Below are 27,633 nucleotides of genomic sequence, written 5' to 3'. Positions count from 1 at the left end.
TGCCTGTTCTGGCAGTGAAAATATGCAAATGTGTTTCCTGTTTATGAAAACAGCATACAGGGCTAGGATGCCAAATGAGTAAGTTGGCTTCACCAAAGATCAGGCTGCTGATTTTATTCCTATCTCTTTTAAATCTTTAAAAAAACAACCTGATAATTCAGATAAATAGATAAGAATCCACCGGCCCCACCCCACGCCATTTCCCCACTTCTTGCTTACAGTTTTTCACAATGCAAAGGAAAAAAAATACAAACAAAATTGGATCAACAATACTAGCATTGAAGTCTCCTGAAGAGTAACCATTTCTCCCTGTCTGTTGTAAAAAATGTTGATCCTACTCTCTCTGCTAACAAATGGTCTCAGTATAGCAGACAAATAAAATAAATTCAATTTGCAAAATTTATTGTTGTTTTGTTCTTGCTACAATCACCGGATTCTCTACTAGCAGGAGTTTTTGCTTTTGCTTTTCCCAGAACAGAACATTAAGTCCTCTTTATAATGGTAAAACTGCTGTCTGAACTCTGCTTGCCGTTAACCTCTGGATGGCCTTCTCCAATGGCAAGGACATTGGGTGGGCGCTAAGTGATCAAGCTGCTTCTCAAAGGGGCTTGCCACAGGAAGTGGTTTTGGAAGCCCTAGCAAATGGGCCTCATGTGTACATAAGAACTTTTCAAGTCTTCCCCTGTTTCTGCTGATGTAACCAAAGTTGTATCATCCACAGACAAAAAGGAGGTAGCAGCAGACTCAAGGTAAACTAAGGTTTGCAGATGCCCAGGTAATGCTCAATGTGAGGGCAGAAGCAAAAGAGGCAAAAACATCAACAACTCCTCTGACAGCCCCATAATAACTTGATAGCACAGAATATTGAGGGGTGAAAAGGTGGGGAAATGGGCAAGCAGGTGGGTGGGGTGACTGGAACAGAGGACAGAGAGAGAGAGAGAATATGAATGGGAGAAATATACCATATTTTTCCATGTATAACAGGCCCCTGTGTATAAGATGCCCCCTATTTTGGGGGACTCCAAATTGAGAAAATGGGGGGAGATTGCCTAGAGTTGCTGAGCCTTTTGGGGGGGAGGACTGTCCATAGTTGATATTTGGAGGGTGGGGTGACCCAGGGTTGCTGAGCCTTTTTTAGAGGGGAATGCCGAAAATCGCACACCCGCCAGACCTACGCTGCCGCTCGTACGCATCGCAAAAGCGTTGGCAAATCAACACCAGCCCTTGCCACAGCCACCAATAACATGCCCAATAGTCGCTGACAAACTCCAGCTCACGGCAGCAACCAATCCCACTATCCGTGTATAAGACAACCCCCAATTTTTAGCATCATTTTCAATTCAAAAGCCTTGTCATATACATGGGAAAGTAAAGTATATGGAAAGAATCATCTCTTTGTCACTTCTTGGTTCATTCTGAGAATCTATTTTGAACTCTCCCATGGTGGAAGAAAGAGCTGCCCAGAGACATCAATGGAGTCCAGGTCTGGACAAAATCACCTGCTCCACTCCTGATCTGATCTTGGGGCAGAGAGGTTGGAAGAAGGAAGAGCAAATCTGGATGACTGGATTCAGATACCGTACATTCCCAGGAATATAAACCTTTTGATATGGACACTGCAATTTAAAACCAGCAGCACATCAGCCGTAATGAAAAACAACAGCCAAGTATTCCTGTTTCCTGGCTCTTGTTGGATATGTACTTACACATCTCGTTGCGGTAATAGTCAAAGAACTGGTGATGGGAGACTGTCCTCTGTGAAAACTGACGGAAACCTCCATCGTTCTGAAACGAGAAGTGAGGTGGGGGAAATAACACACCAAAAATGTTTTTACTCAGTTTGTTTGTTACAGGATTCAGTTGTCCAGCCAGATTCAGTGAAAACAGAACAGGGAAGGGAGCAAGTGAGCCAGATCTTGCAGACATTACCAATTTGCTAAATGGCTCAGATCTAAAGCTTTGGGGCCATGCAAAGATGGGTAGGTGGAAATGGATGGGAATAATTAGCACTAAGTTCAAATCGCTGCTCAGTCATGGAACCAGCAGAGGTGGTAAAAGTGTTCCAAGGACTAAACCATAATGGGGATGGGGCATTGCATGGTTGAGCATTTTCCCAGGGGATTGAAAAATTGATGGACTATGCAGAAGTGACAAAACTGACATACAAGCTACGGAACAAGGATAACTGTGACTTGAAAGATGAATGGGAACCCTTTACAAAGTATTTGAAGCGAACTGGACTCCTTGGCTGGTTTTGAATAAACATTCACAAACTTTTTATTGATAATAATCAGCTAAATAGTTTGAGGATCTATACAACTGTGTAACATGCAGAAAACAGCATTTTTAGAGAAATCAAAGACTGGAACTGAGGGAAGTCAGGGGGTGGGGGGTTCTGTGGGGGGAGGGAGGAAAAATTGGGGGAGAAATAAGGATGATATGTTTCTGGATAATATGTTTTGTTTTAATTTTGAATAAAAAAGTTATTAAAAAAAAGAATGCACAAAAAAAGATTTTCCCAGGGGAGGGACAGAAGCCTCCCAAATCTATGCACATAAAAAGTCAGCATGTCGGGCTAAACCTCTAAACCACTGAGCCTCTTGGGCTTGCCGATCAGAAGGTCGGCTGTTCAAATCCCCACGACGGGGTGAGCTCCCGTTGCTCAGTCCCTGCTCCTGCCACCCTAGCAGTTCGAAAGCACGCCAGTGCAAGTAGATAAATAGGTAATCAGCGTTTCCGTGCACGCTGACACTCCTCACGGTCCTCTGTATGCCAGTAGCAGTTTAGTCATGCTAGCCACATGACCTGGAAAACTGTCTGTGGACAAATGCCGGCTCCCTTGGCCTGAAAGCGAGATGAGCGCCGCAACCCCATAGTCCCTTTTGACTGGACTTAACCGTTCAGGGTTCCTTTACCTTTACCTATTATTCTATGCACAGGGAGTTTTGCATTCAGTCATCCAAGCCAAGTAATAGTCCCAGGTGCCTGGGACCCCATACAGTGATACCTCGGGTTACATACGCTTCAGGTTACAGACTCCACTAACCCAGAAATATTACCTCAGGTTAAAAACTTTGCTTCAGAATGAGAACAGAAATCGTGCAGCGGCGGCACAGTGGCAGCAGGAGACCCCATTAGCTAAAGTGGTGCTTCAAGTTAAGAACAGTTTCAGGTTAAGAACGGACCTCCGGAATGAATTAAGTACGTAACCAGAGGTACCACAGTACAGTGGTACCTCGGATTAAGAACAGCTCTGCTGTCGCCGCGCCGCCGGAGCACAATTTCGGTTCTCATCCTGAAGCAAAGTTCTGAACCCGAAGTAATATTTCTGGGTTAGCGGAGTCTGTAACCTGAAGCGTATGTAACCTGAAGCGTATGTAACCTGAGGTACCACTGTAGTTGTATGCTAAGCTTTCAGCAGAAAATGTTATTTGGCCCTCAAGAGAATGTGGTGATCAGCCAGCTGCAAGGAGCACCAACACCGATGGGGTGTTGAGATCAGGGCCACCTTCACACGAGTTTATCCTATTTCCCTTGCATTTCCATAACTGTTAATTTCTGCATTATATTTCAGCTTTCACATGATATAAAAGCCACTTGGGGGAAACTAACAGAATGTAGCACACGTTCAGCACTTATTTCTGTATTAAGGGAAACCCGCAAGTTAGGTGGGGGTTACGTTCCGGGGATCACGCCTAAAGCCAATATTGCGTAGAGTCAAAACTCATTGGGTTCAATGGTGGGGGGATTGCCAAATAATAAATAAATAAATAAATAAATATTATTTATACCCTGCCCATTTGGCTGAGTTTCCCCAGCCACTCTGGGCGGCTCCCAATCGAGTGTTAAAAACAATACAGTCATTTTCCAAAGTCATTTTCCCCAGAATCCAGCCCCCCCTTTTTTTAAAAAATGAAATTTTTGTTATGAGCATAAAGCCAAATGCGTGCAAGTTGAATGCACACAAGTTTGCACGGTTACTGTATTTGATTTGGCTGGAGGGGGGGGCATTTGCAGGCCCCTTAACTCAAAACTGTGGTAGTAAATTGGCAAAATTTGGACAGCATGCCAGCACAAAGTTCTGTTGTGTTTTCATGGAGGAATCATGGGGGAACAGAAGCACACACGAGTGGAAAGGGGGAGATAGCAATGATGCGCATTGATGTTTAGTGCCCTGTCAGTTCACACCCACTGCTAGGAATTTTTTTTCAGCATGATGCGCCAGTCTATCAGTCAGAAAGCCACAGTTCCCTAACACAACAGGTATAGCAGCATGAAAGAAAAACAAGAAGTGCTAGCATTATAATCAGGAAAAGTGATGCCATATTCTCCACGTGTAAATGCACCCAAGGTAAAAACATAGCTATTAATCAACGGTGCCTCTCGCTTGGCTAATGCGCTCCTGTTGTTGTATTTTGCCTTTTTTAAAGCACTATTTAAATGAAATATAGTTTTATCGCATTTTAATGTTGCTTTTCTCTCTCTTCTGTGAACAATGACGAGCGGGTTATAAATATTTTAATGGGGTTGTTTTATTGCATTTTTCATTTATGGCGTGCTTTAAATTATTTCATATTTTAACAACTTTGTGCGATTGTTTTTTCATGCTTTGTAAACCGCTTAGAAGCCATCTGGGGCATTTTGCACTATATAAATCAATTAAACGCTAAAAGATAATAATAGCTTGCTAATTTAAATAAATAATAATAACCACATTGGGCCATTGTGAGGACTGAACCTGGTAAACAGCCATGAAGTCCTTTGCAGTTTAAAAGTGTTGAATCAATGGGAAAAAGGGCAGAGCCCAAGAACAGCTGGTTCTGCTTTGTCCGCAACTTATTTTGACTCAAAGTGAAGACTCTTAAAGCCTGATTTGCCAAGTGGTGCAAAACTATCGACAGAAAACCATAACCACAGAACCTAACCAGTGTTTTATCCTGGAAGCTATAAAAGTGACAAAAATAACTAGTCGAAATGAGGTCCCTGAATTAGAAAATATGAGATTTTAAAAATACACGTATTTGTAATGCTGGCAGTGAATTCGATGGAAAATGATTTACCCATCTGAGAGAGAGATACCATGTGGTCTAAAGATTCTGGTCCCGCGGTGAGGACCAGGGATGTGCCGAACTACCATTTAGCTGTGTGAAGTACTAACTCATGTACATAAAAATTTCAAGATTGGCAATAAACACACTAATTACCACTCTGACAACATACATACAGCATAAAAACCACTAATTATAGCTGGTTGAAGCTTTCTGTGAAGAGCAGGCAGGCATCGGAGAAACATAAATAGTAAAGTGGTTTTTCATTTCTTCAAATAACCCTGGAAAACCCAAGCACATGGCGAGGATTATAGATCAGCTGTCCTCCACTTCCCCAGCTTTGACAGGAGATTCAGCAAGTTTCCATTTACGCTTCACTTTGAACTACAAGGGGCTGATAATACACAAGGCAGTCTTTAGTGTTAAGCACTCTAGCCTTGGTATCCAGTTCCACTTTTATTTACTCCTGTGATAGGAATTTTGAGGTCTTAGATATATGGTAATGTTCGTAAGCGTACCAACCAGGCACGTACATAGATCAGCACAGGAAGACCAACCTGGAACCATTTTGATTCCTAAACTGAGCAAATGTTTTCTCTGCAAGGTCAAAGTGGGAAACCTCCCATTGTCTCTTTCCTCACAAATCCTGTCTTAAGGGCACATTTAAGATATGAATAGGGTGTGAGCCTGTGACCTGGCCCAGGAACTAAGTATTTATCATTACAAAAGACTAACCAGGCTCCCCAGGAAATCCAGTCAAGTAACCTGTCAGATAGGAGATAAACAACGACAGGAGAAAAACAACATTCAAATTTTCTGTTTTAGACTGCCTTTTTTGTGATGTAGGTATGATGTTACCTGAGGGGTGGTCTTAGGTTACACCCCTTCTGTGATGTATGTATGATGTTTCTGGGAGTGGTCTTGATCTACAGGGTGGCAATTTCAAAAGTCTTTATAAGGCCTTGCACACCATTGTTCTGGGTTCCTCCTCTTTTCTGAGGGTGAGGGGAGCACCCTGTTGCACCGATCAATAAAGATCAAGCTTACTAGCTGCTTTGCTTTTCAATATTCTCTGGCTGGCCTCTGTTGTCTTCTCCTACCAATAGGGAACCTATGTAAAGACTCCATATGGGCTCTTGGATACTCCATAAGGGAAAAGGGCAATTTTTGTTTACAGCACTCCCACATTTGAAGTGGTCTTCACTTCACTCTTAACTTGCACCTGAATTATTCCCAAATGACAGAAATTTAAGAGGAATTCTGCCTTTGGGACATAACGTAGGTGCACCCTGGTTTTAAAAGTTAGCTGCCAATGAAGCGCAAGGCAAAATTCCTCTTGGATTTCTGCAATATTCTGACTTCTCCAGGATGCCAGTTTCTGAAAGATGCTGCTGTCAGACTGGATCTCTTTCCTCCTCTCAACCTTCAGCTGCCAAAATGCCTGACAAATGTCTCAGGGAACAGACTCATTGAGCACATCAAGTATCAGCTCCGGTTTTTGATATGCAGCGGCAAAGATTAAGGGATACCGGATTGACAGGGAAGTTCTAGGAGCTACGGAGTCAAGTCATACAGATCATCTTCACATAGATAAGTGTTTCAAGACCTAAGAAAAACCATGTCACCTTTGCAAACGTCATGTTTGAGAGCTGCAAGCAACCCTTTCATTTGTTTTGATCTCTTTGAAATGTATCTGCGGCATGTTTTGTGGGATTTAAATAAGCACCTCAGATCAAGATATTGTTAGCAGGCTTGTGGAAGTGCAAGCTTTGAATGACCCAGTGTGTGGGGGGAAACTGCGGTAGATTATATGTTCCAAGTTTACCCAAAGTGGAAGGGACTGCAAAAAAATATGAAATGTGGCTTCTACTTCAAGAAACTGACCCAGACCTAATGATGAACAACAGATCCACAATTTCAGTTTCTGTCCATTTCTCACTGATGCAAGCATGAGTTCAGTTCACCCAATTTATGCAGCCATTTGCTTCTTTTTTAGGGGGGGGAGTCAGCACAAAAATGTGTACAGTGGTAACTCGGGTTAAGTACTTAATTCATTCCGGAGGTCTGTTCTTAGCCTGAAACTGTTCTTAACCTGAAGCACCACTTTAGCTAATGGGGCCTCCTGCTGCTGCCGCGCTGCCGGAGCACGATTTCTGTTCTCATCCTGAAGCAAAGTTCTTAACCTGAAGCACGATTTCTGGGTTAGCGGAGTCTGTAACCTGAAGCTTCTGTAACCCGAGGTACCACTGTACACATTTTCATGACATTTCTACAATACACGCAATTTTGTATACAATTCTGCATCGCAATTTATGCATCCATTTGCCTTTTTTTTTTTAGGGGGAAGGGGAAGTCGCCACAAAAAATGTGCACACATTTTCATGACGTTTCTGCAACATGCGCAATTTTGTATACAATTCTATATTGCAAACTTTGGAAAAGGGCGAGGAGCGTGCTTCGGTTCATGAAATGCAAATTAGGTAGGCTTGCTTTAAAATGCAAATCATTTCTCACCCATCCTTACCCAGGCGCCAGATTGCTTAGGTTCGGCAAGGTGACTTCATCACATGCTTTCAAACAGTTCCCTGGGACAAGGCCAGCGATGGAGGAAAGGGATGCTCAAAACAGACCCACCGGATTGTTTCTCAACTGTCCCAGGGCTGACAAGGCAGTTTCTGGAACCAAAGAGTGGCGAAGCCAGTTTTGGGGTTTAGCTCGAGGGCCGATGACTGTAAATAAACCTTAATGGCCAGTGCAATTCTCTCTTTTCTTTGTGTTTGGATTGGGTGATTTTAAAAATTGAAGGAGAGGAAGATGGCTCGCTGCCACATGTCTACTCATCTTTGGTTAGAGAAGGGCTTCCCCTTCTCTTGAATTACAACTGACATTTCAATCCACTGTAACCTATTTGCAAAGTATTCATTTGCTCCTTTCTTTATGGGCATCCAATAAAAGATTGCCATTTTATGATCCATTAAAAAAAGATGGGGGGGAAATTAAATAAAAACCATGAAAGACATTTGCTGGAAGCAATAAATAATTTACTTCCAATTTCCACGCACTGAAGATTAAACTGGCAACTGCTCAAAAAGTTATTAAAATGATGGTAAGTAAAGAGGTTTTTGGAATTGAGGTACCAGAGTTGTATTATTTTTTTTTATAAAAAAGTCAATAAAGGACTGCAACACATTTTCAGGACTTGCGGCATTCAATGTTTTAAAAATAAAAATTTGTTCAAACTACCAGAATTCCATTGCAGGGTGTGTGTGTGTGTGTGTGTGTGTTTCTTAAATGACCTTGCTAAAAAATGGGAACGTAAGGAATGAAAGCTATGGTTTTCCCAGTAGTGATGTATGGAAGTGAGAGCTGGACCATAAAGAAGGCAGATCGCCGAAGAATTGATGCTTTTGAATTATGGTGCTGGAGGAGACTCTTGAGAGTCCCATGGACTGCAAGAAGATCAAACCTCTCCATTCTGAAGGAAATCAGCCCTGAGTGCTCACTGGAAGGAGGTGAGAAGGAAAAGGTTACCTACCCCAGGCCTGGGGAATGGACTATGTATGACATTCTAACTTACAGCAACATCTTTCCCATTACTTCATCAGAGCATGATGGCAAAAAGCACAAGGCTGAACTGAAAGAATTGTGGGAATTCCCCCCCCACACACACACACAGATGTGTGGGGCATCTTTACTGTATCATTCGCTGTATGCTGAAGACGCACCTCTTTACCCTGACCTTTGACACTTGATATGATGAGAAGAAGAAGAAGAAGAAGAAGAAGAAGAAGAAGAAGAAGAAGAAGAAGAAGAAGCCGTCTATCTCACTGGCTTCCCCCAGTCACTCTGGGCAGCTCCCTACAAAATATTTAAAAAACAATAAAATATCAACCGTTGAAAACTTCCCTGAACAGGGCTGCCTTCAGATGTCTTCTAAACGTTGTGTCATTCTTTAGCTCCTTGACCTCTGATGGGAGGGCATTCCACAGGGCAGGCGCCACCACCGAGAAGGCCCTCTGCCTGGTTCCCTGTAACTTCACATCTCGCAGTGAGGGAACCACCAGAAGGCCCTCGGAGCTGGATCTCAGTGTCCGGGCTGAACAACAGACATGTGTATTCTCAGGGCCTGCCCTATTCTTATGATAGGATTGTTGTTTTTTTGAACTGTTTCTAATCTTGTGTTTTTAAATTGCTGCAATCCAACCCCTGGGGCCTTATTGCGATGGGCGGGTAAGAAATCAAAACAATACTAATAAGAACAATTCCACAACTCTGTGGGCTGAGTTCTGTATTAACTATGCTTTGTGTAGGAGATGGGCGGATGCCATTTAAGTGTGTGTTATTATCTCCCCAAAGTAATTCTCTTTTCTTTTCAAGTAACTTGGGAGTTCTATTAGCTCTCTCTCTCTTTATATCAGCTTTTTTTAAAAAAATAATATAATAATATAAAAGCTTGCTGGAAGAAGCAGGCCAATGTTTTTGCAAGCACGCTTAGCTATACCATATGCCTGCTTAAATCATTTCTATCAAACAAGTTGTAGGGTTCATTTCAGTCCCGCTTTCCTTTCCTTCGCAATACGCTTACTGGTATTTATCCAATTTGTGCTGTTCCTCTTGCCAAATTGCAGGTTTGAGATCTCAACTAGGCGGAAGGACAGCTGTGCTATTGTTGACCGTCTCACCAAAATGAACAAGAGGGGGGAAAGAGCTTGCAGGCACAGCCCAGCTCACCAGAAGAAGTCAGTGACAGCTGCCTCTGTTGGTCATTACACTCTACGGAACAACCAGGGCTCTGAGAACTTCGAAAGGAAAAAAGGAGATATTTTTGGCCTTTGAGGACAGAGGGAGTTGCATGAATTTGAGCTTTGTGGTAAAAAAAGTGCAAACGAAGACTTAAATAAACTGTCCAGCCACGTTTCCCATCTCACATTGTTCTGTCTCCAGCCTTCGGGACAGAACATCCAAAGGAGAAACATAACTCTCTGATATAGAGCAGGCGATAAGCCCTTTGCCAGTTTTCTGTCGTGAGATTTGTTGTTCTTCTTCTCTCCTTCGGCCCCCCGCCTCCCAAACCACCAACTTGCTCCCATTAACAGCAATTTCCCAGCTGTTCCAAGCTGGGCAGCCATACATCAACCGAAGAAACGAGTCTTAAGATAAGATGCCACCGCTTTCAAAAGAGGGATGTTTCCAGGCTCGTCCCAGCACCAACAGATAATGAAACATCTGGGTGGGACTAGCTGAAATGCCCTTTGTTTGAGAGAAGGAATCAATCTCCCGAGCTAATGGGCACTTGGCGATCTTTCCCACATGTGTGGTCTGCTCTATATTCCTCCCTCCGCCCAAGTGCCTTTTCAAACCCAGGAGGGGAAAAAGCAGAGATCTCCAGAGTTATTTCAAAGAATGCCATTGTTGCGACAGCAAGCGAGGAGAGACTGCGTTAGATGGAGCAGACTAATGGGGATGGGGACACATGTCCGCAGATAACAGCTCAGAGACTATACAGCTGGCTTTGAGGGCTCGTCCACCAGCACGCTGTTAATTATTTAAAGGAGAGGGCAGAGGGAACGATCGTCACATCTGTCACCCGCATCCAGGCAGGACTGCCACTGTTCGTGGGACCAGATGTGTTTATTTGGGACGTACACTAACTAGCTCCTTAATGGTTCCGAATCCTTAGCCAAAAGTTAATTAGGCAAACACGCCGAACATTCGTCACCTTGCATGGCAGCCCTTTTTCCTGCCTGCCTTTTTTTTGTGGGGTGGATAACAAAACAAAACTTTGATCAGTTCTCACGCACAATTTCTCATACCAACTGGAAAACACCAAATTGGGGGAACTGAAGTCACCCGGCTGCAGTGCATTTATCTATCAGAGACAGATAGCGACATCAACAAATAAAATAACAATTTGGGGGGTTTTTGCACCCCACTGATCTGACTACGTTGCCCCAGCCACTCTGGGCAGCTTCCAACATAATATACAGAAACATAACAACAACAACAACAACAACCACAATATTAAAAACATTAAAAACATCCCAATACAGGACTGCCTTCAGAGGTCTACAGAAGGTTGTATAATGATAAGAGAAATAGAGAGACAGGAGAAATTGGGCTGTCAATAACTCAAGTTCTGGTCTTTTAACTCAACAGGATCATTAGCTATCACAAGTTCTAGAGGGGTAGGAACATCATCATCATCATCATCATCATCATCATCATCATCATCATTATTATTATTTGCCCCTTGAAGCAAAAACAGAGGGTTCTATTGCACCCCAAAAACCAGAAAAATTGTTAATAGGCTATAGCTAATTTCAACAGACATGCTGGCAGGAGCATAGAGATGCAGAATATTTAAAGAAGAAAAATACAGCAGCTATATTTTAAACAAACAGGGTTAGGGGAGAATTTTGCTTCCATTTTTCATTTCAAGGCAAGCTTTGCTAACACTTTTCAAAACAATACAGAAACCGAAACACGGCTATCCTTTGAAATACGCACTTCTCCAAAGTTTGCAGAACAGTTCTCTTGCCATGTAACGTGTACAAAAATACCAATATTAGGACAAAACATCCATAACAATGTAGATACTGGTGAAACTGACATGCATATTATGAGGGGAACCTGAATGGGAAACATGTATATCAGGCAAGATTACATATAAGTATACTTTAGGAGAAAGTCACACTAAAATGCTGATGAATTTTCATGAGGATATAAAAAAAAGAATTATTCAGCTGATGTGGAAAATTGGAAGATTGGAAAAAATGAGGAAGTGGAATTGGAAGATTTCTCCATCCTGAGCCCAAACCAGAAAAAGAGGAGTGTGAGGGTCTTTTAAATTCTTTTTTTAAATATTCTGGGGAGTACTGAAGTTTCAGAGAAGTTATTCAGGGGCTACGATTCAGGGAATGGTACGTTCGAGGGGGTCAGGGAAATAGGTGCACACACCTCACTGCATGATGCTTAAAGATGCGCTCCTTGCATTGTTTGTGATATCTGAATGCAAACTTCTCAAGAGTCAGTTCTGCCTGAATAATAATTGCTGGCTGCCGATAGGACTACAGAGACCCATCCAGCCTCTTGTTAGTAACGTATTAACCCTTGAACAACTAGGGACCGGGTTATCTGATAGACTGTCTGCCCAGTACAGGCGTGTAAGATCACTCAGGGCATATGGAGAGATTGTATTTGTGGCACTGCAGTCCACAAAATGCCACAGGGTGCTGACCCAAAAATTGGCATTTTCTGCCATTGCCCCTGCACTGTGGAAATTTCATCCCTCTGCAATATATGAAGCATAATCTATTCGTTGTTTCAGGTGTCTTTTTTGCCCAAGCTATCCCTGACAGATTTGCTCAGACTCTGTTATATCTAGATTTCTGTTTACGTGCTCCTGTTTTTATAATGCTGCCTTACTCTCTCTTTTAATGTTTTTATGTTGTTTTTGTACATCGCTTACGGAATTTTTTTATTTTTTTAAAAAAGATATTATATGGTCTAGAAATGCTTTGGGGGGGCGGGATAAATGAAACCACACTAGTAAGTATTTCTGCAGCATCTTAAATACAAATAGATTTAGTGGACCAGAGCCCACTTTGCCACAAACGACTGTAGTCCACAAAAGCTTCTGCCAGACTAAACAGGTTCGGCTTTATGGTGTCACAAGACTCTTTGTTGCTTTTGCCAAAGGAGACAAACAGCACAATCTGAACCCAAATCCCTTGGGTGAGAGGTGAGCCTTAATAAAAACCAGGGAGCAGAGGACAACAAGGGCAAAATGTATCATACGGGTAGTAGAAAGAGAGGAAGGAAAGATGAAAATTGTAGAATCGTAGAGTTGGAAGGGACCTAAGGGTCATCTAGTCCAACCCCCTGCCAGTGCAGGAATCTCAACACAGTCGTCCCCCATCCAATTTGAAACCATACCAGACCCTGCTTAGCTTTGCAAGGACACTAGCAGTTTAATCGCTGCACCACTATACACAGAATGAAAGGGTTTAAGGTCAGTGAGAAAGAAGAGGATTGGTTTGAGAAGATATTGAATTATTTGGGTAGGTTTGAACAATTTGGGGCAATTAAAATGTTAAAAGTTAAATAAACCTTGTAGATGGAGGAGTGTTAACGTATATAAAATTGTACATATGGTTGATTTGAATATGTTATTATTAATTCTGTATACCCAGTGTATCAGCCGCCTGGGGGGGTTTCACTGTTTGTGTTTTGGTTGTTGGTAAAAAATAAAAAAACTTTTTTTTTAAAAAAATCGCTGCACCACTGAGTCCTATACATGCTTGATCAGTCCCACTGAACTCAATCAGACAGGCTTCCAAGTAAATTGTGTACAGCATTGCAGCGATGCACAACAGCCAAACCTTTTATGAGGGGGGTGGTTTCACCTGACCTCACATGAGGATAGATTTTTGTCTTCAAATGATACCACATTCCCCCAAGCACATCTCAAATGAGTCTGTTCTGCGCGTCCGACAGACCCCCGTCACTCCCATCTGAGGCCAGATACTGCTGTTGCGCTGATAAAAAAAAGCTAAGATTTCAAAATCTTTTTTGCTGTAGTAAAAGCACAGATCCCATTTCAGTCTCCAAATTGCTTCACGAAAAGGAATGTGTGTGTTGTTACAGAGTCGCCATAATGAAAAAACAACTCTCTGCGGTGGACAGATTGGGGAAACAGAGACCTCTGAGGCCACTAAGCAGAATTTAGTGCTTTGGGTTTTTTCGCTTTTGTTTCATTCTATAAAATACTGGATTGTGCAACACGATACAGGCTGCAAGCCATGTCTCACCTTAAGTAAACCAAATGGGGGGGGGCAAGACCCTTGCAGATTGCAGTGGCAATCACAAGGCAAATAGAAAGAATGAATTGAGCAGGGGGTGTTAAAATTTTGTTATGATATTTGGGTCCTACCCACCCACCAAGGCACTCAGGACAGAAAAAAATTAGCTTTCCATACTTTACCAACCTTATGTAGAGTGAGAGAGAAAGGACATGTCCATTGGCCAACCAAGCTTTTGAGACAGAGCAAGGATTTGAACCCAGGTTCCTGCAAACATCCTAAGATATCCACTGCACCAAAAGCTAACAGTACACTTATAATATTTTATCGTAAGCATGTTATTTTTGAACTGCAGCTGGCATCTCTGTTTTAGGCATATCAGTAGCACTCACAACACCAAACACCTTATTATAGATTCAATCATATACACCAGTGGTTCTCATAGGGTGTGGCGGGAGAGGATTACAAGCATGGTGTAAAGGACAATCAAAGAAACATTTAAACATTTCGGTGTAATATAGTATAGCATATTTTAAATATATATATTATTTGCAGAATATGGATAAGTATCTTTTCAAAACGAGGGCAAGAGCATCAAGTGATGCTGTTATAAATCAAGCACTGTCAGGGGTTGTTTCTTTGTTTTCCAACGTATTTCTTATCAATAAAAAAAATAAATCAAAATTTTTATTCTGAAGGTGTGGCCCAGAGTCTGAGAACCACTGATAAAAAGGTAAAGGTAAAGGACCCCTGGACGGTTATGTCCAGTCAAAGGCGACAATGGGGTTGCGGCACTCATCTCGCTTTCAGGCTGAGGGCGCTGGCATTTGTCCACACACAGTCTTCCAGGTCATGTGGCCAGCAGGACTAAATCACTTTTGGCACAAAGGAACACAGTGACGGAAACCAGAGCGCATGAAAACGCTGTTTACCTTCCCGCCGTAGTGGTACCTATTTATCTACTTGCACTGGCGTGCTTTTGAACTGCTAGGTTGGCAGGAGCAGGGACACAGCAATGGGAGCTCACTCCGTCATAGGGATTCGAACCGCTGACCTTCCGATCGGCAAGCCCAAGAGGCTCAGTGGTTTAGACCACAGAGCCATCCGCATCCCTGGTACCACTGTTATATACCAAGAGCAAATGCATTCTTCAGATGTCTAGCCTTACTTAGCCAAAACACCTCCATCCATGGACGAGCCAAAGGGAGTCGCACAATTTGGGGGAACTTTTCCCCAGCCTGCCAGGTATTCCAGCTCCAGGTACAACCTCCTGCTAAGCTGGAGGACATGGGAAATACAGAAGATACCAATTTCTGGGGGGGAAACAAGGAGGTTCCCTTTATTACTCCAGCCAGAGGATAAACATGGATTATCAATTTACCAAGCAGTTCATGCAGGGAAGTCTTTACAATTTGCAAGCACAAGTGGTCTGCAGCTACAACGTCACCTTCCTAGCAGTGGTATCACTGATGCTTAACAGTATAGAGAGGGGCAAGGTGGCACTTCAAAATGCTGCAAGCTTTCCTCATACGGAAATTGCTCCATCCCCTTGATCGTCTTGGTTGCTCTTCCCTGAACCTTTTCCAACTCTACAATATCATTTTTGAGGTGACCAGAACTGAACAAACTATTGCCAAATGTGGTCACGCCATAGATTTGTATGACGGCATTATTATGTCAAACAATTTAAGCCCTGTGTTGCGAACAATAGTCAGTAATATCCAAGGCAACACTATGACCAAATTCAATGATGCAATATCAATATACATTCTTTATATAATATGAAATATATGAAATCACATAAACAGAAACTTATGAATCTCTGAAAGTCACTGAAAGTCTTATAAGTCTTCTTTCAGAGACTTGCATAGTCTTCAAAGACTTTCAGAGACATATAAGACTTATGTTTATTTGGTTTTATGTTTTCAAGAGAATCTATTAAGAGCGCATATTTTGTGACTTTCAGAGATTCATAAGTTTTCTGTTTATGTGATTTCATATATTTCATATTATATAAAGAGTGTATATTGATATCGTATAATTGTATTTGGTCATCATGTTGCCTTGGATATTACTGGCATTGTTATGTCAGCAGTTTTATTTTCAGTTCCTTTCCTAGTGAATGCTTACTTATAAACATGGAACAAGGCACAAACCACTTTTCCTCCCTGAGCTTCAATGCCTTAAGGTAATTCCCTCCCACCCCCAGCCACAGTCACTTCCAGCCAGACTGGAAGGGAAGCGAGACATTTTAAGCCACATGAGCTACACCTGATAAAATCTCAGAAAGTGGATGTATAAGATTTTCTATAGTTTGGCAGCAGAGCATTTTCGTGTCCTCCAGTATAACCAGCACAACCAGAAGAAAGCAGATCATGAAAAATAAGAGAAATTAAGTGTTTATCTCATGTTTATACAGGTTGCAGAATGTTTATTCTAACTCAAAATGGTCAGGCTTTCCAATTTACTGTCCTGCTTGCCTCAAATTTGCCTCAAATTTAGGACACCAAAATCCAACCCTATGGGATTTGCTGATGGCACAGCAGGCTGCATTCCTTTGCTATTGGGTGCAAAGCCCTGGATGACATTTTATCAATCTCGATCACACGGTCCTGTCAACAGAAATACGAGATTGGGGCTGGAGTCCAAACTAAGCCACTGTCCTGCCAGCCATACCAATTTATTTTAGGTTGTTTGGCCTCTTTCCTTGTCGGCCTGCCTTGAGTTTAATAGGAGTAGATGTGCCTATCTGCCCCCTCCGTATATTTAGGGAATTCCTGGAGGTTGTAAAAACTGGCAGGGGGGTAATGCAACTTAATCTACACTGCTTCCCATGGGGATTGTGTTGTGTGTGCTTTTCGGGCGGGGAGGTGGGAGCGGAGCATTTTGCAGATTGCTCGCTGCTAAGTTAGCAACCCAAGTTCGCTCCCCTCAAGGGGAATAACTGGGAGCTCTCCAACAACAGCACAAGCTGTGCCAGTGGAAAGTCAGAAGTTCAAATATGTACATTTGCTTTCAGAGCTGTCGGCTGACTAACTCGCCACACGCTGCCTAGGCCAAACTCCTTCAGAATTCTTTAAAACAGCAAAAAAAAACTGAAGTCCATCGCACACATACCAGGATGAAAAATAGCAAGTCAACACCATTATGTAACATCTACACCTGACCGTAACAGGCTAGTCTAGAGGCAGTGTTTTATAAAGACAGCCCCAAAAAGAACCTCTCCTGGCTACCAAGTACTTTGCCTGCATTGCCACTGCAATTTGGTGCTGTGCCGATTGCAGAAACACTTTACCGCCCGACAGTCACATCCCAGAACAATAAAAATACAACATGTTCTGATAATTTGCACCAAGGTTTAAAAGACACATGGCAGTAAAAAAAAATCCAGCACATTTAACGTTCATTTGGCAGGTTGCGCTGTGGTGATCATCTCAGAGCCCCACGTGACGCATCTGTTGCTGGGCTGCTGAATCGCTTTCAGATGGCAATTGGGAAGATGGAACGATGCTCGAACGCTCCTCCCATGCAACTAAACATAAAGTTTACCACACTAAACCTCCCTCCACCCATCTCTCTGACATGCTAGTTTTGAATGTGCGGAGGAAAGCTTATGTGGGGAAGCATTCAAACCTTTGTTCCTTCACATGCAGAATGAAGAGATACCATACAAACACAGGTACACGGGAATCTCCCTTGCAGTGTGTCAGTGGAATAAACAATAAATGTCCCAGTTTCTGATTGCTAACAATTAGTCACCTAAAAGAAGGATGTTCACAACTAATACAAATTATGTTTCATGGAAGTAATGTTTATTCTGTTTCAGCCCTGGGGATTGTGGGAGACTGTAATTCTAGTGAAATATCCTATTTGCATCTTCGGATAGTAAAGTATTTGTACGTTATTTGTGTACATGGAAAAAGTCCAGGATAGATAGCATTAAGTTATGTTTACAATGGAGAACCATCATCAACAAAGCAGCTGATTGGACAAAGTATTTTCTATTGAAGTTTGTTGTTAAAACTCTTCCCAAGGACTCTAGATTATTTGGGCATGATTAAAAAGACTGAGTCAAAATAGATTGCAAGCAGTTTTCCATCTTCTGTTATATGTAATACTGTACTTATTTTCCTATTTGCATTGTTCATTCATTTGTACATTTATTCTTTGAATACAATATAGAGCACTTTTATATTTTGGGGCCTTATTCTTGCCTATGCAGTTATACTGAGTCCATCTGACTCAGCTACAATGCTACAGCTACAGCTACCAGCTACAATGACTGACAGCGTCTCTCCAAGATTTTGGGCAGGGTTCTCTCCTAGCCTCACCTGGAGATGGCACAATTTGAACCTGGGACTGTGTGGAACCCAGTTCAGCTACTGATTGATTGATTGATTGTGTGACTGTGGAAATGGATAAAAGCCCCCCATCCAAACAATGACTATCATCAGTGCAGGTAAGAAAAAATAATAATTTTAATTTTTATCATATGCGATACTGTCTTATTTCTTTTATATTACAGTACATTGATTGTTGCTTTCATTTTATGGATCAATGGTCTTGTTAGATAGTAAAATCCATGTTAAATTGCTGTTTATGGGGTTGTTTTTAAAAGTCTGGAACGGATTAATCCGTTTTGCATTTGCATCTATGGGAAAGTGTGCCTTGGTTTTGGAACGCTTTGGTTTTGGAACAGATTTCCGGAACGGATTAAGTTTGAGGACCAAGATACCACTGTAGTTCTTTTCTTTCCAAGGGGAAAATCCACATAGAAAAACAGTGGAGTAGAGGGATGCTCTGCTGCCTTGCAAAATATCTTCAGGAAAAGAAAAGGCTAAGGGGCAAACCCGTAGTTACATGCTACACAGACCATCTTAATGGACTCTTTACTTTGTGCCTCCAGTGGACAGATGGCAGTGAAGTTCTTCTCCTGCTACAATGCAGGTTCCTGGTTGCATGCTCCCATTGCTATTTATGTTCTGCTTCCTGACTGGCTTTGGTAGCACTGAGGAAAAGCTTTCCTAAGTATGTAAGAAATTAAACCTAAGCAAATGTGATCTCGGAAGCCCAAGGCATATCTGGACATGGAAGGAAGAATTAGCTTTAAAGGCTACATACAGGATCTTCAGGCAAGGCCAGTGACACTTAGAATAAGACCTGGACAATGTTTCAGCCATAATGTTGTGAAGATTCTGCTGTGGATGTTAAATTAGTGCCTTGTTTTATCATCGCAAGTTGAGCACTGCTACACATCTTGACGCGCAATTTTAATAATAGCTTGTAAGTGTCAGTGGTAATGTAAGCTGTTTAACCATGAGACCAAAGATCGTCCAGAAGAAAGCATATTACATGCCCCATTTTATTTTATTTTTAAAAGGGAGCTAGCATGCACACAACTTTTGACAAGCCAGACCTTTTCAGAGTTAAATGAACTGGCTGTGGGTTCATTTTTACAGTCTTCTCCAAATCTGTTTGGTCGCAAGCTACCTAAAACTCATTTCAGATCTGGTGAATCTCCCTAGTGAATTAGCGCACAGGAAGGGATCAGTGAAAGAGGTTACCAGCTTTTCTAAAAAAACCAGTTCTTTTCTAAAACACAGATCAAAGCTACAGCCAAGTCTATGTCTCCCAAACTTTAGAGACTTTAGAGGATGCATTACTCATCCTCAGAGATGCCCTTTCCATATTCCTATAATCTACGTTTCCTGAATGAATAGTGAATCATGCAGAGTCACTCTAACACTAACACAAACACACCCCACTCCACCACCAGCAAACTGGGAGTGACTGAACGATCCAATTACATTTGTTTCAGAAATTCAAGAAAAATTGCCTGCCCTCAGTGGGACCTGATAGAAGAGAGGCATGGCCGCAACCATCACTCATACAGAGACAACCTCCTTGGCATATGGGTGCTTTGGGCTCTCCAGAGCTTCTCTCTATTAAATCAATTAATCATGGCACACAAGTGTGAACTACTTACTGGCCAGTTTCATTGAGAATAGGTGCTGGGCAGAGGATATAGTCAGTTCCCACCTCTATGGGCTTTTCATCTGTGAGGAGAAAACAAAGCGTCACATAACCTTAATTTCACAGGATAAAAAGCTGAGGTCCAACAATATAATCAAAGATCCACAGGTTCCCCTGCTCTAAGCTAAACTTAGAAGTAGTATGCAGAGATATCTGTTCAAGAATCATGGAATCAAATACAGTGGTACCTCTGGTTACGTAATTAATTCATTCTGGAGGTCCGTTCTTAACCTGAAACTGTTTTTAACCTGAAGCACAACTTTAGCTAATGGGGCCTCCTGCTGCTACCATGCTGCCGCCACATGATTTCTGTTCTCATCCTGAAGCAAAGTTCTTAACCCGAGGTACTATTTCTGGGTTAGCGGAGTCTGTAACCTGAAGCGTATGTAACCCAAGGTACCACTGTATTCACACAACCCCTGCAATGCAGGAATCACTGCTAAAGAATCATGGCAGAGAACCTTCCAACCTCTGCTTAAAAACCTCCAAAGTGAACCCACCACCTCCCTTCCACTGTCCAACAGCTCTTACTGTCAGAAAGTTCTTCCTAATGATTAATTGAAATCTCCTTCCATGCACAGTGGCACCTCGGGTTACATACGCTTCAGGTTACATACGCTTCAGGTTACAGACTCCGCTAACCCAGAAATAGTACCTCGGGTTAAGAACTTTGCTTCAGGATGAGAACAGAAATCGAGTGGCGGCAGCGCGGCGGCAGCAGGAGGCCCCATTAGCTAAAGTGGTACCTCAGGTTAAGAACAGTTTCAGGTTAAGAACAGACCTCCAGAACGAATTAAGTTCTTAACCCGAGGTACCACTGTAATTTGAATCCATTGGTTTGGGACCTACCCTCCAGAGCAGCAGAAAACAAACTTGCTGCATCTTCCATGTGGCAGCCCTTCAGATATTTGAAGATGCCTATTCTGTCACCTCTCCATCTTCTATTCTCCAGGCCAGACATACCCAGCTCCCTCAACCCATCCTCATAAGGCTTGGTTGAAGATGTCTCAAGTCAGTCTAACACGGGACCATTTAGAAGCTATTTAAATCCAGTTGGGACCCACCCAGCTGATCTCCCTTTGCCGCCCATCCTGGGAGGAAGGAGATACAAACTCCTGATAACCCAGTTCTCTACCCACCGGCCCACAAGATATCACAGACATCTTAAATACAAAGTCAAAAATTTCAGCCATTTCCCTGCTTTATGGAACCTTGAAGCTGATGCCTTATGTGGCTTAGGACCCCAATACTTTAGGGACCACCTCTCCATGCATGAACCTATCCAGACGCTATATTCAGCATTTAAGACCCTTCTTTGTGTGCCTCCTCCATTTGCAGAACAGATCTTCAGTGGCTCCTCAGATGTGGAAGGCTTTCCCCAAAAAGATGCACCCGGCACCATCACTGTCAACTTCTAGGTGCTAGGCAAAGATGTTCCTGTTCACTCAAGGATTTGGCTCTCATTTGGAGTCCTATGCTATGATAATGTCCCAGCCTGTTTTGGTTTTCAACTTTTAAGTAGGGCTTGGGTACCATTTGTCCTTCTTGTGTGTGTGACAGGATGTCCACTTTTAGTCTATAACGTTTTTCAATCTTTTTGATGTATTTTTAATATATTTTTGTGCTATTCATGATTTTTTTTTTACATCGCTTTGAGACATTTTATGTAGTAAGTTTATTTAGTAAAGGCAACAAATAAATTAACATTCCTTTTTTATTATTACTATTACTACTTTACGAATGTGTTAGAAGGGGCTCATGAAACATTTCTTCTTGTGAACAGAACATTTTGCACTAGCAGCTAATTCCAGATCGGATACTAGCACAAACAGAGTGGGTTAGCATATGCCCATATGCTTTTGTCTTAAATGCCTTCATATCAGAGAGTACTGAGGGAGAGAAGGTTGGTCTTCTTCTGTTCTCTTTGGCAAGGTTCCTTTACACCATTTGGCAATTCCCCCCCTCACAAAAAATGAGAAGGCGTGGAAAACCCGGCCAAATTTTAAACACAGACATGCACACAAATCTACAACCTGCAGCAGACTGAGGAAATGTTTAACCTCTCAAACCAAAGTATGTCCACCTGGCAAAATTCTTTGTCTTCCTTCAGTGATGTGCAATTTACTGTGCTTTAGACACAGATCTCGCAAAATGTGATAAGACAACTCTTGTGGGGATATGAGGCAAAAAAACAGGGTGGAATAAGGTGCCACTTAGGTTTGGCCAAGCTTAGGGGTATTGGAACACTGCAGATGGTGACAGCGGTCACAAAATTAAAATACACCAGCTTCTTGGGAGAAAAGCAATGACAAACCTAGACAGCATCTTAAAAAGCAAAGACATCACCTTGCCAACAAAGGTCTGTATAGTTAAAGCTATGGTTTTTCCCAGTAGTGATATATGGAAGTGAGAGCTGGACCATAAAGAAGGCTGATCGCCAAAGAATTGATGCTTTTGAATTATGGTGCTGGAGGAGACTCCTGAGAGTCCCATGGACTGCAAGAAGATCAAACCTATCCATTCTGAAGGAAATCAGCCCTGATTGCTCACTGGAAGGACAGATCCTGAAGCTGAGGCTCCAAGACTTTGGCCACCTCATGAGAAGAGAAGACTCCCTGGAAAAGACCCTGGTGTTGGGAAAGATGGAGGGCACAAGGAGAAGGGGATGACGGAGGACTAGATGGTTGGACAGTGGACGAAGCTACCAGCATGAGTTTGACTAAACTGCGGGAGGCAGTGGAAGACAGGAGTGCCTGGCATGCTCTGGTCCATGGGGTCACAAAGAGTCGGTCACGACTAAACGACTAAACAACAAGACACAGATCTCACAAAATGTGATAAGACAACCCTCGTGGGGACATGAGGTGCCAGAACAGGGTGGAATAAGGTGCCACTTAGGTTTAGCCAAGCTTAGGGGTATTGGAAACTGTCTTATAGTTGATCAGTCCAATTACCCATCAAGACCAGTATTGCCTGAGCGTCAGCGTCTGCTTGATGTTTTTAGTTATAAATGGCTGGGATTGAATCCGAGACATTCTGAAGACAAAGCACATGCCCTACCGCTAAGCTACAACTCTAGCCTTCTGAGTATGCGCATATACCCTTGAGTCTGCTGTTCACAATTGGAGAAAAACGTGGGGAGACACCAGTTCAGTGAATAATAAGCAGCCAATCGGAAGCCGTGGAAGCCCATTGGACATTTGGGTTCCAAAGAACGTTCACAAACTGGAACACTCACTTCCGGGTTTGCGGCGTTCGGGAGCCAAAACGTTCAACTCGTAAGGTGTTTGGGATCCAAGGTACGACTGTACTTTAAATGCATGGTGTGGATACGACCCATATCAAAACTATGCACTACATGAAAACACATATAGCTAGGAGACAAACTAGATGAGATGTTTATCATATGATTTACTCTGACATGCTTTATTTAATAATTTAAAAAAATAGGTAACTCGGGGCTGGGGGTAGAGGAAGAAGAAGAGTATGGATTTGATATCCCGCTTTATCACTACCCGAAGGAGTCTCAAAGCGGCTAACATTCTCCTTTCCCTTCCTCCCCCACAACAAACACTCTGTGAGGTGAGTGGGGCTGAGAGACTTCAGAGAAGTATGACTGGAACAAGGTCACCCAGCAGCTGCATGTGGAGGAGCGGGGACGCGAACCCGGTTCCCCAGATTATGAGACTACTGCTCTTAACCACTACACCACACTGGCTCAGGATAAACATCTTGCTGCGCTTTGCCTTCAGCCTCAAATATTTCCTTAAGTGAAAACCAGCTTTGCGAGAGCAAAAACTTGCTAGAAAATTCGGAGCAAAGAAACGTGAGCGGTGGGGGAGTGAGAGCTTCACTGATATATCTCTGCTCCAAATTTTCCCCCACCAGTTTCAAAATGCATTACTGCTGGCTTACACCAGCTCCCCGAGAACTGGGTGGGGGCAGAGGCAAGAGTTTCAATTTGTGTAACATTGTTTTGTACTTTTCGGGGATACTTACCAATTTTCATGCCATAGACCTCGTAGGAGCAGAAGACGTTATTCACATTCCTTCCCAACATGAAGCCTCGCAGAACGACCTGGAACTCCTCTGAAAGCAGGGACACCAGAGAGACAGTTAAAAGATTGGGGGAAACTGTGGGAAGAGGGATTAAAATTGACAGCATGCAATGCTCTGAAAGAAAATGTGATGAAAATGATGTACAGATGGTATATTACACCAGAGAAATTAGCCAAAATGTATAAAACAAGTAATAAATGTTGGAAATGTAAAGAAAAAGAAGGATCTTTTTATCACATGTGGTGGGAATGTAAGAAAGTGAAAAGCTTCTAGGAAATGATATATAATGAGATGAAAAAGATGTTGAAATATACATTCATTAAAAAAAACAGAAGCATTTTTGCTTGGCATTGTAGGGGAGGATATTAACAGACAGGATAGCAAATTGTTTTTATATGCAACAAGGGCAGCAAGAGTATTTTTAGCACAGAAATGGAAACAAGAAGAACTACCGACAAAAGAAGAATGGCAGACGAAATTAATGGACTATGCAGAATTAGATAAGATGACAGGAAGGATTCGAATCCTGCAGGACCAGATTTTCTCAGAGGACTGGAGTAAATATTTGAACTATCTGAAAAGCATTTGTAATAAACAGATTATGCTAGTAGGATTGCAAAAAGTTTTGTAAGGAGGATTATGCGAAATATTGCAGGGAAGATTAATAAGAGAATTATTAGTTAAGGATTATTAAAAGTAATAAGGAAATTAATGAAATGTAGATTAAGTGATAAAGATTGAAAAATCTTCAGATGTGGTTGATGGAAGTCCAAAACATTGTATAAGATAAGAAAATACATTATATGATTGTTGGAAACGATATACACACACACACATTATATATATATATATAATGTGTGTATGTATGTATGTGTGTGTGTGTATATATATATATATATATATATATGTATGTATATATATACACACACACACACATTATATATACAACATTATATATATATACATTATATATATATATATATATATATATATATATATATACACACACACACACACACACACACACACACACACACGAAAGCAGGGACACCAGAGAGACAGACATGAGCTTGCCATCTCTAAAACTGAATGTGTTAATTCCCCTGGCAGGAAAGGTTTCATTAGGAGCTTGCCCATTTGATGGCAGATCTAAGCATTCATGTTTTATGTCCATAACAACAAGGCCAAGGGACAGGGATGATGGCAGGCATAGCAGCCAACTCCATGGGTGCTTGGGCACCCAAAATAATGTAATTGTGGAGGCACCCACAAAGTAAATGAGCAAAGCCAGCAGGCGGCAGTGGCGCTGCCTCTGAGTCAAAAGTTCAGCTCTGCCCTCCGCAGCCAGCGAGTGTGGCACCCATTTCCGGGGATGGGGGGTGTCAGGGAACTGCCATGGGTTCAGGAGGGAGAGAGGAAAAGCCGGATGGATTACAGAGAGCCCCCAAAGATCGTGGAAAGCAGCTCCTCCTCGGCAGGCGAGAGTAACCATGCCTCCAGGGGAGAGGAGCTGCAGGGTTCGGAGGAGGCGAGGCGTTGCCAGGACACCTTGCCTGGGCAAAGCGGGGAGGGGAGAGGTCCACCGTTACCCACGCCCTCCTTGCGCAGTAAGGTTTCGTGCCGAGAGGGGAGGCGCAGACTGGGCGTCAAGAAATTACTTTGCTGGGGAAAGTTTAAGCCACGCCCACTCACAGATTCTGCCAGTGAATGAGTCAGCCATGGGAGAGTGGCGCTCTGGACAGATAAAGTTTATTTTGCATCAAAAGCAAGGCTTCACAGCCGAGCAGGGAGGTATTTGCCTGCTTGCTCTCGAGCAACCCCTTGGAAACCTAACAGGGGGAGACTCAGACTCAGAGGCAATGTCTCTCTGCCTCTAATTCTGAGCCCCTTCCCACAGAAAAGGGAGCCTTGCTGGCTGTGAAGAGAAGAGGGAAGAGAAGCCATTGCCGCAGCCACAACACAGATGTGGGACGTCACAGGGACACGCCTGAACATAGTGTGTGTGATGTCAGTGGAAACAGTTGGTAACCGCCTTCAATTTTAACCTGAAGATTGCCACTTGTCCCGTTTTAATTTTAATTTGTTTGAATTAATTGTGGGGTGTATCTTAATTTATCGATCGCTTGTTTTTATGCATTGTCTTACTTGTATGATGTTAACCGCTCTGAGCCTGGCTTTGGCCAGGGAGGGCAGGATATAAAGAAAAAAATTATTGTTGTGACTATTATTATTATTAAAAATTATTAAATTTTAATGAATATTACAAGAATAGTATTTAAAAAAACATCTAAACAAATACATATCAATATAAACACAATTATCTACATATTTACCAAATAAAGACTTCAGAAGAAGAAGAAAAAGGAAAAAAGAAAAGAAAAGAGAAATACTTTCCATAAGCAATAATACCAAATTTGTATTTCACACATTACTATATAAAAATCTAAAGTGGGAACGGGACTTAGGCTATACAATTGACTTGGAAGATTGGAGAATATTATTATTATTATTATTATTATTATTATTATTATTATTATTATTGTGTCACATGTGCTACATACAGGCATGTGTGTGTGATGTCGCACGTCAGCCTTACAGTGGCAGGCACCCAAAATCCTGAGGGTCAGATGGCACCCCTGATGGCAGGTGTAGTCCATTAACATCTGGGGGGCCCAGATGTTAATGGACTATACCTGCCATCAGGTTCACCTTGTAGCCTAATTCTGGCCTTATCTATCTCACAGAGTAGCTGGGGGAAATCATTTGGGATGACATCAAGTTAGCCTCCTTACAAGTCTACACACACACACCCCAGGGGTGCTTTTGGAAGGAAACCGGGACAAATTTAAATCTGCAATGCTGTCACTGGCAAACTGGAGAAGGAAGGGAAGCACCTTTAATTCGCATATTCCTAGTCAAGCATATGGCGCGCCGAGTTACACATTTTGCCCAAGGAAGAAACAGCAGGACTGTCAATATTTGCACGCTGTTTTCCGGCCGTAGCAAACTCACCTCCCACGCAAACGCTTGATGGCTGCAGATCTATATCTGGGCACGACTGCTTCAATATCTGTTTGGGAAAGCGAGAGAGCATTATAAGATTTGTCAAAGCAAAATGGAGCAACTGTAACTAACTTCGCCTAGACAAGAGCTTTATAGTCATCCGATCCAAACGTCAAGGCAGATTTCGGACGTGCCTATGCCTTGAATGGACTCCTCTCGTTCATTTTTGACAACGCAGAATGGAGGGAATGCCCAAACTGCATCACTTTCAGAGCGAGGGGACGCGGGTGGCACTGTGGGTTAAACCACAGAGCCTAGGATTTGCCAATCAGAAGGTCGGTGGTTCAAATCCCTGCGACAGGGTGAGATCCCGTTGCTCGGTCCCTGCTCCTGCCAACCTAGCAGTTCGAAAGCATGTCAAAGTGCAAGTTGATAAATAGGTACCACTCCAGTGGGAAGGTAAACGGCATTTCCATGCGCTGCTCTGGTTCACCAGAAGCAGCTTAGTCATGCTGGCCACATGACCCAGAAGCTGTACGCCGGCTCCCTTGGCCAATAAAGCGAGATGAGCGCCGCAACCCCAGAGTCGGCCACAACTGGACCTAATGGTCAGGGGTCCCTTTACCTTTACCTTTAATCCCCACTGGAAATCCATTGAGAGAGTTTAGGATGGGGCAGAGACGGATTCC

At 42.6% G+C, this 27,633-nt stretch overlaps 1 protein-coding gene and 1 long non-coding RNA gene across 2 annotated transcripts in view; one reads left to right on the top strand and one right to left on the bottom strand.

Annotated features, from left to right (window-relative positions):
* Positions 1 to 27,633, top strand: part of LOC310742625 — a 657,991-nt gene that overhangs the window by 442,078 nt on the left and 188,280 nt on the right. The gene's annotated exons all lie outside the window — the stretch shown is intronic.
* Positions 1 to 27,633, bottom strand: part of ANTXR2 (ANTXR cell adhesion molecule 2) — a 153,648-nt gene that overhangs the window by 82,985 nt on the left and 43,030 nt on the right. Inside the window, exons 8-11 of the mRNA XM_083571482.1 lie at positions 26,954 to 27,011; positions 23,882 to 23,971; positions 19,836 to 19,905; positions 1,707 to 1,785 (exon numbers count right to left, since the gene is read on the bottom strand). Of these exons, the coding sequence (XP_083427608.1) occupies positions 1,707 to 1,785; positions 19,836 to 19,905; positions 23,882 to 23,971; positions 26,954 to 27,011 (297 nt within the window). The remainder of the gene's footprint in view (positions 1 to 1,706; positions 1,786 to 19,835; positions 19,906 to 23,881; positions 23,972 to 26,953; positions 27,012 to 27,633) is intronic.

The sequence above is a fragment of the Podarcis filfolensis genome (assembly GCF_964270895.1).
Source record: "Podarcis filfolensis genome assembly, chromosome: 9".
NCBI lineage: Eukaryota > Metazoa > Chordata > Lepidosauria > Squamata > Lacertidae > Podarcis > Podarcis filfolensis.
The sequence above is the reverse complement of the archived record's forward strand: the minus strand, read 5'-3'. Positions and strand labels throughout refer to the sequence as shown.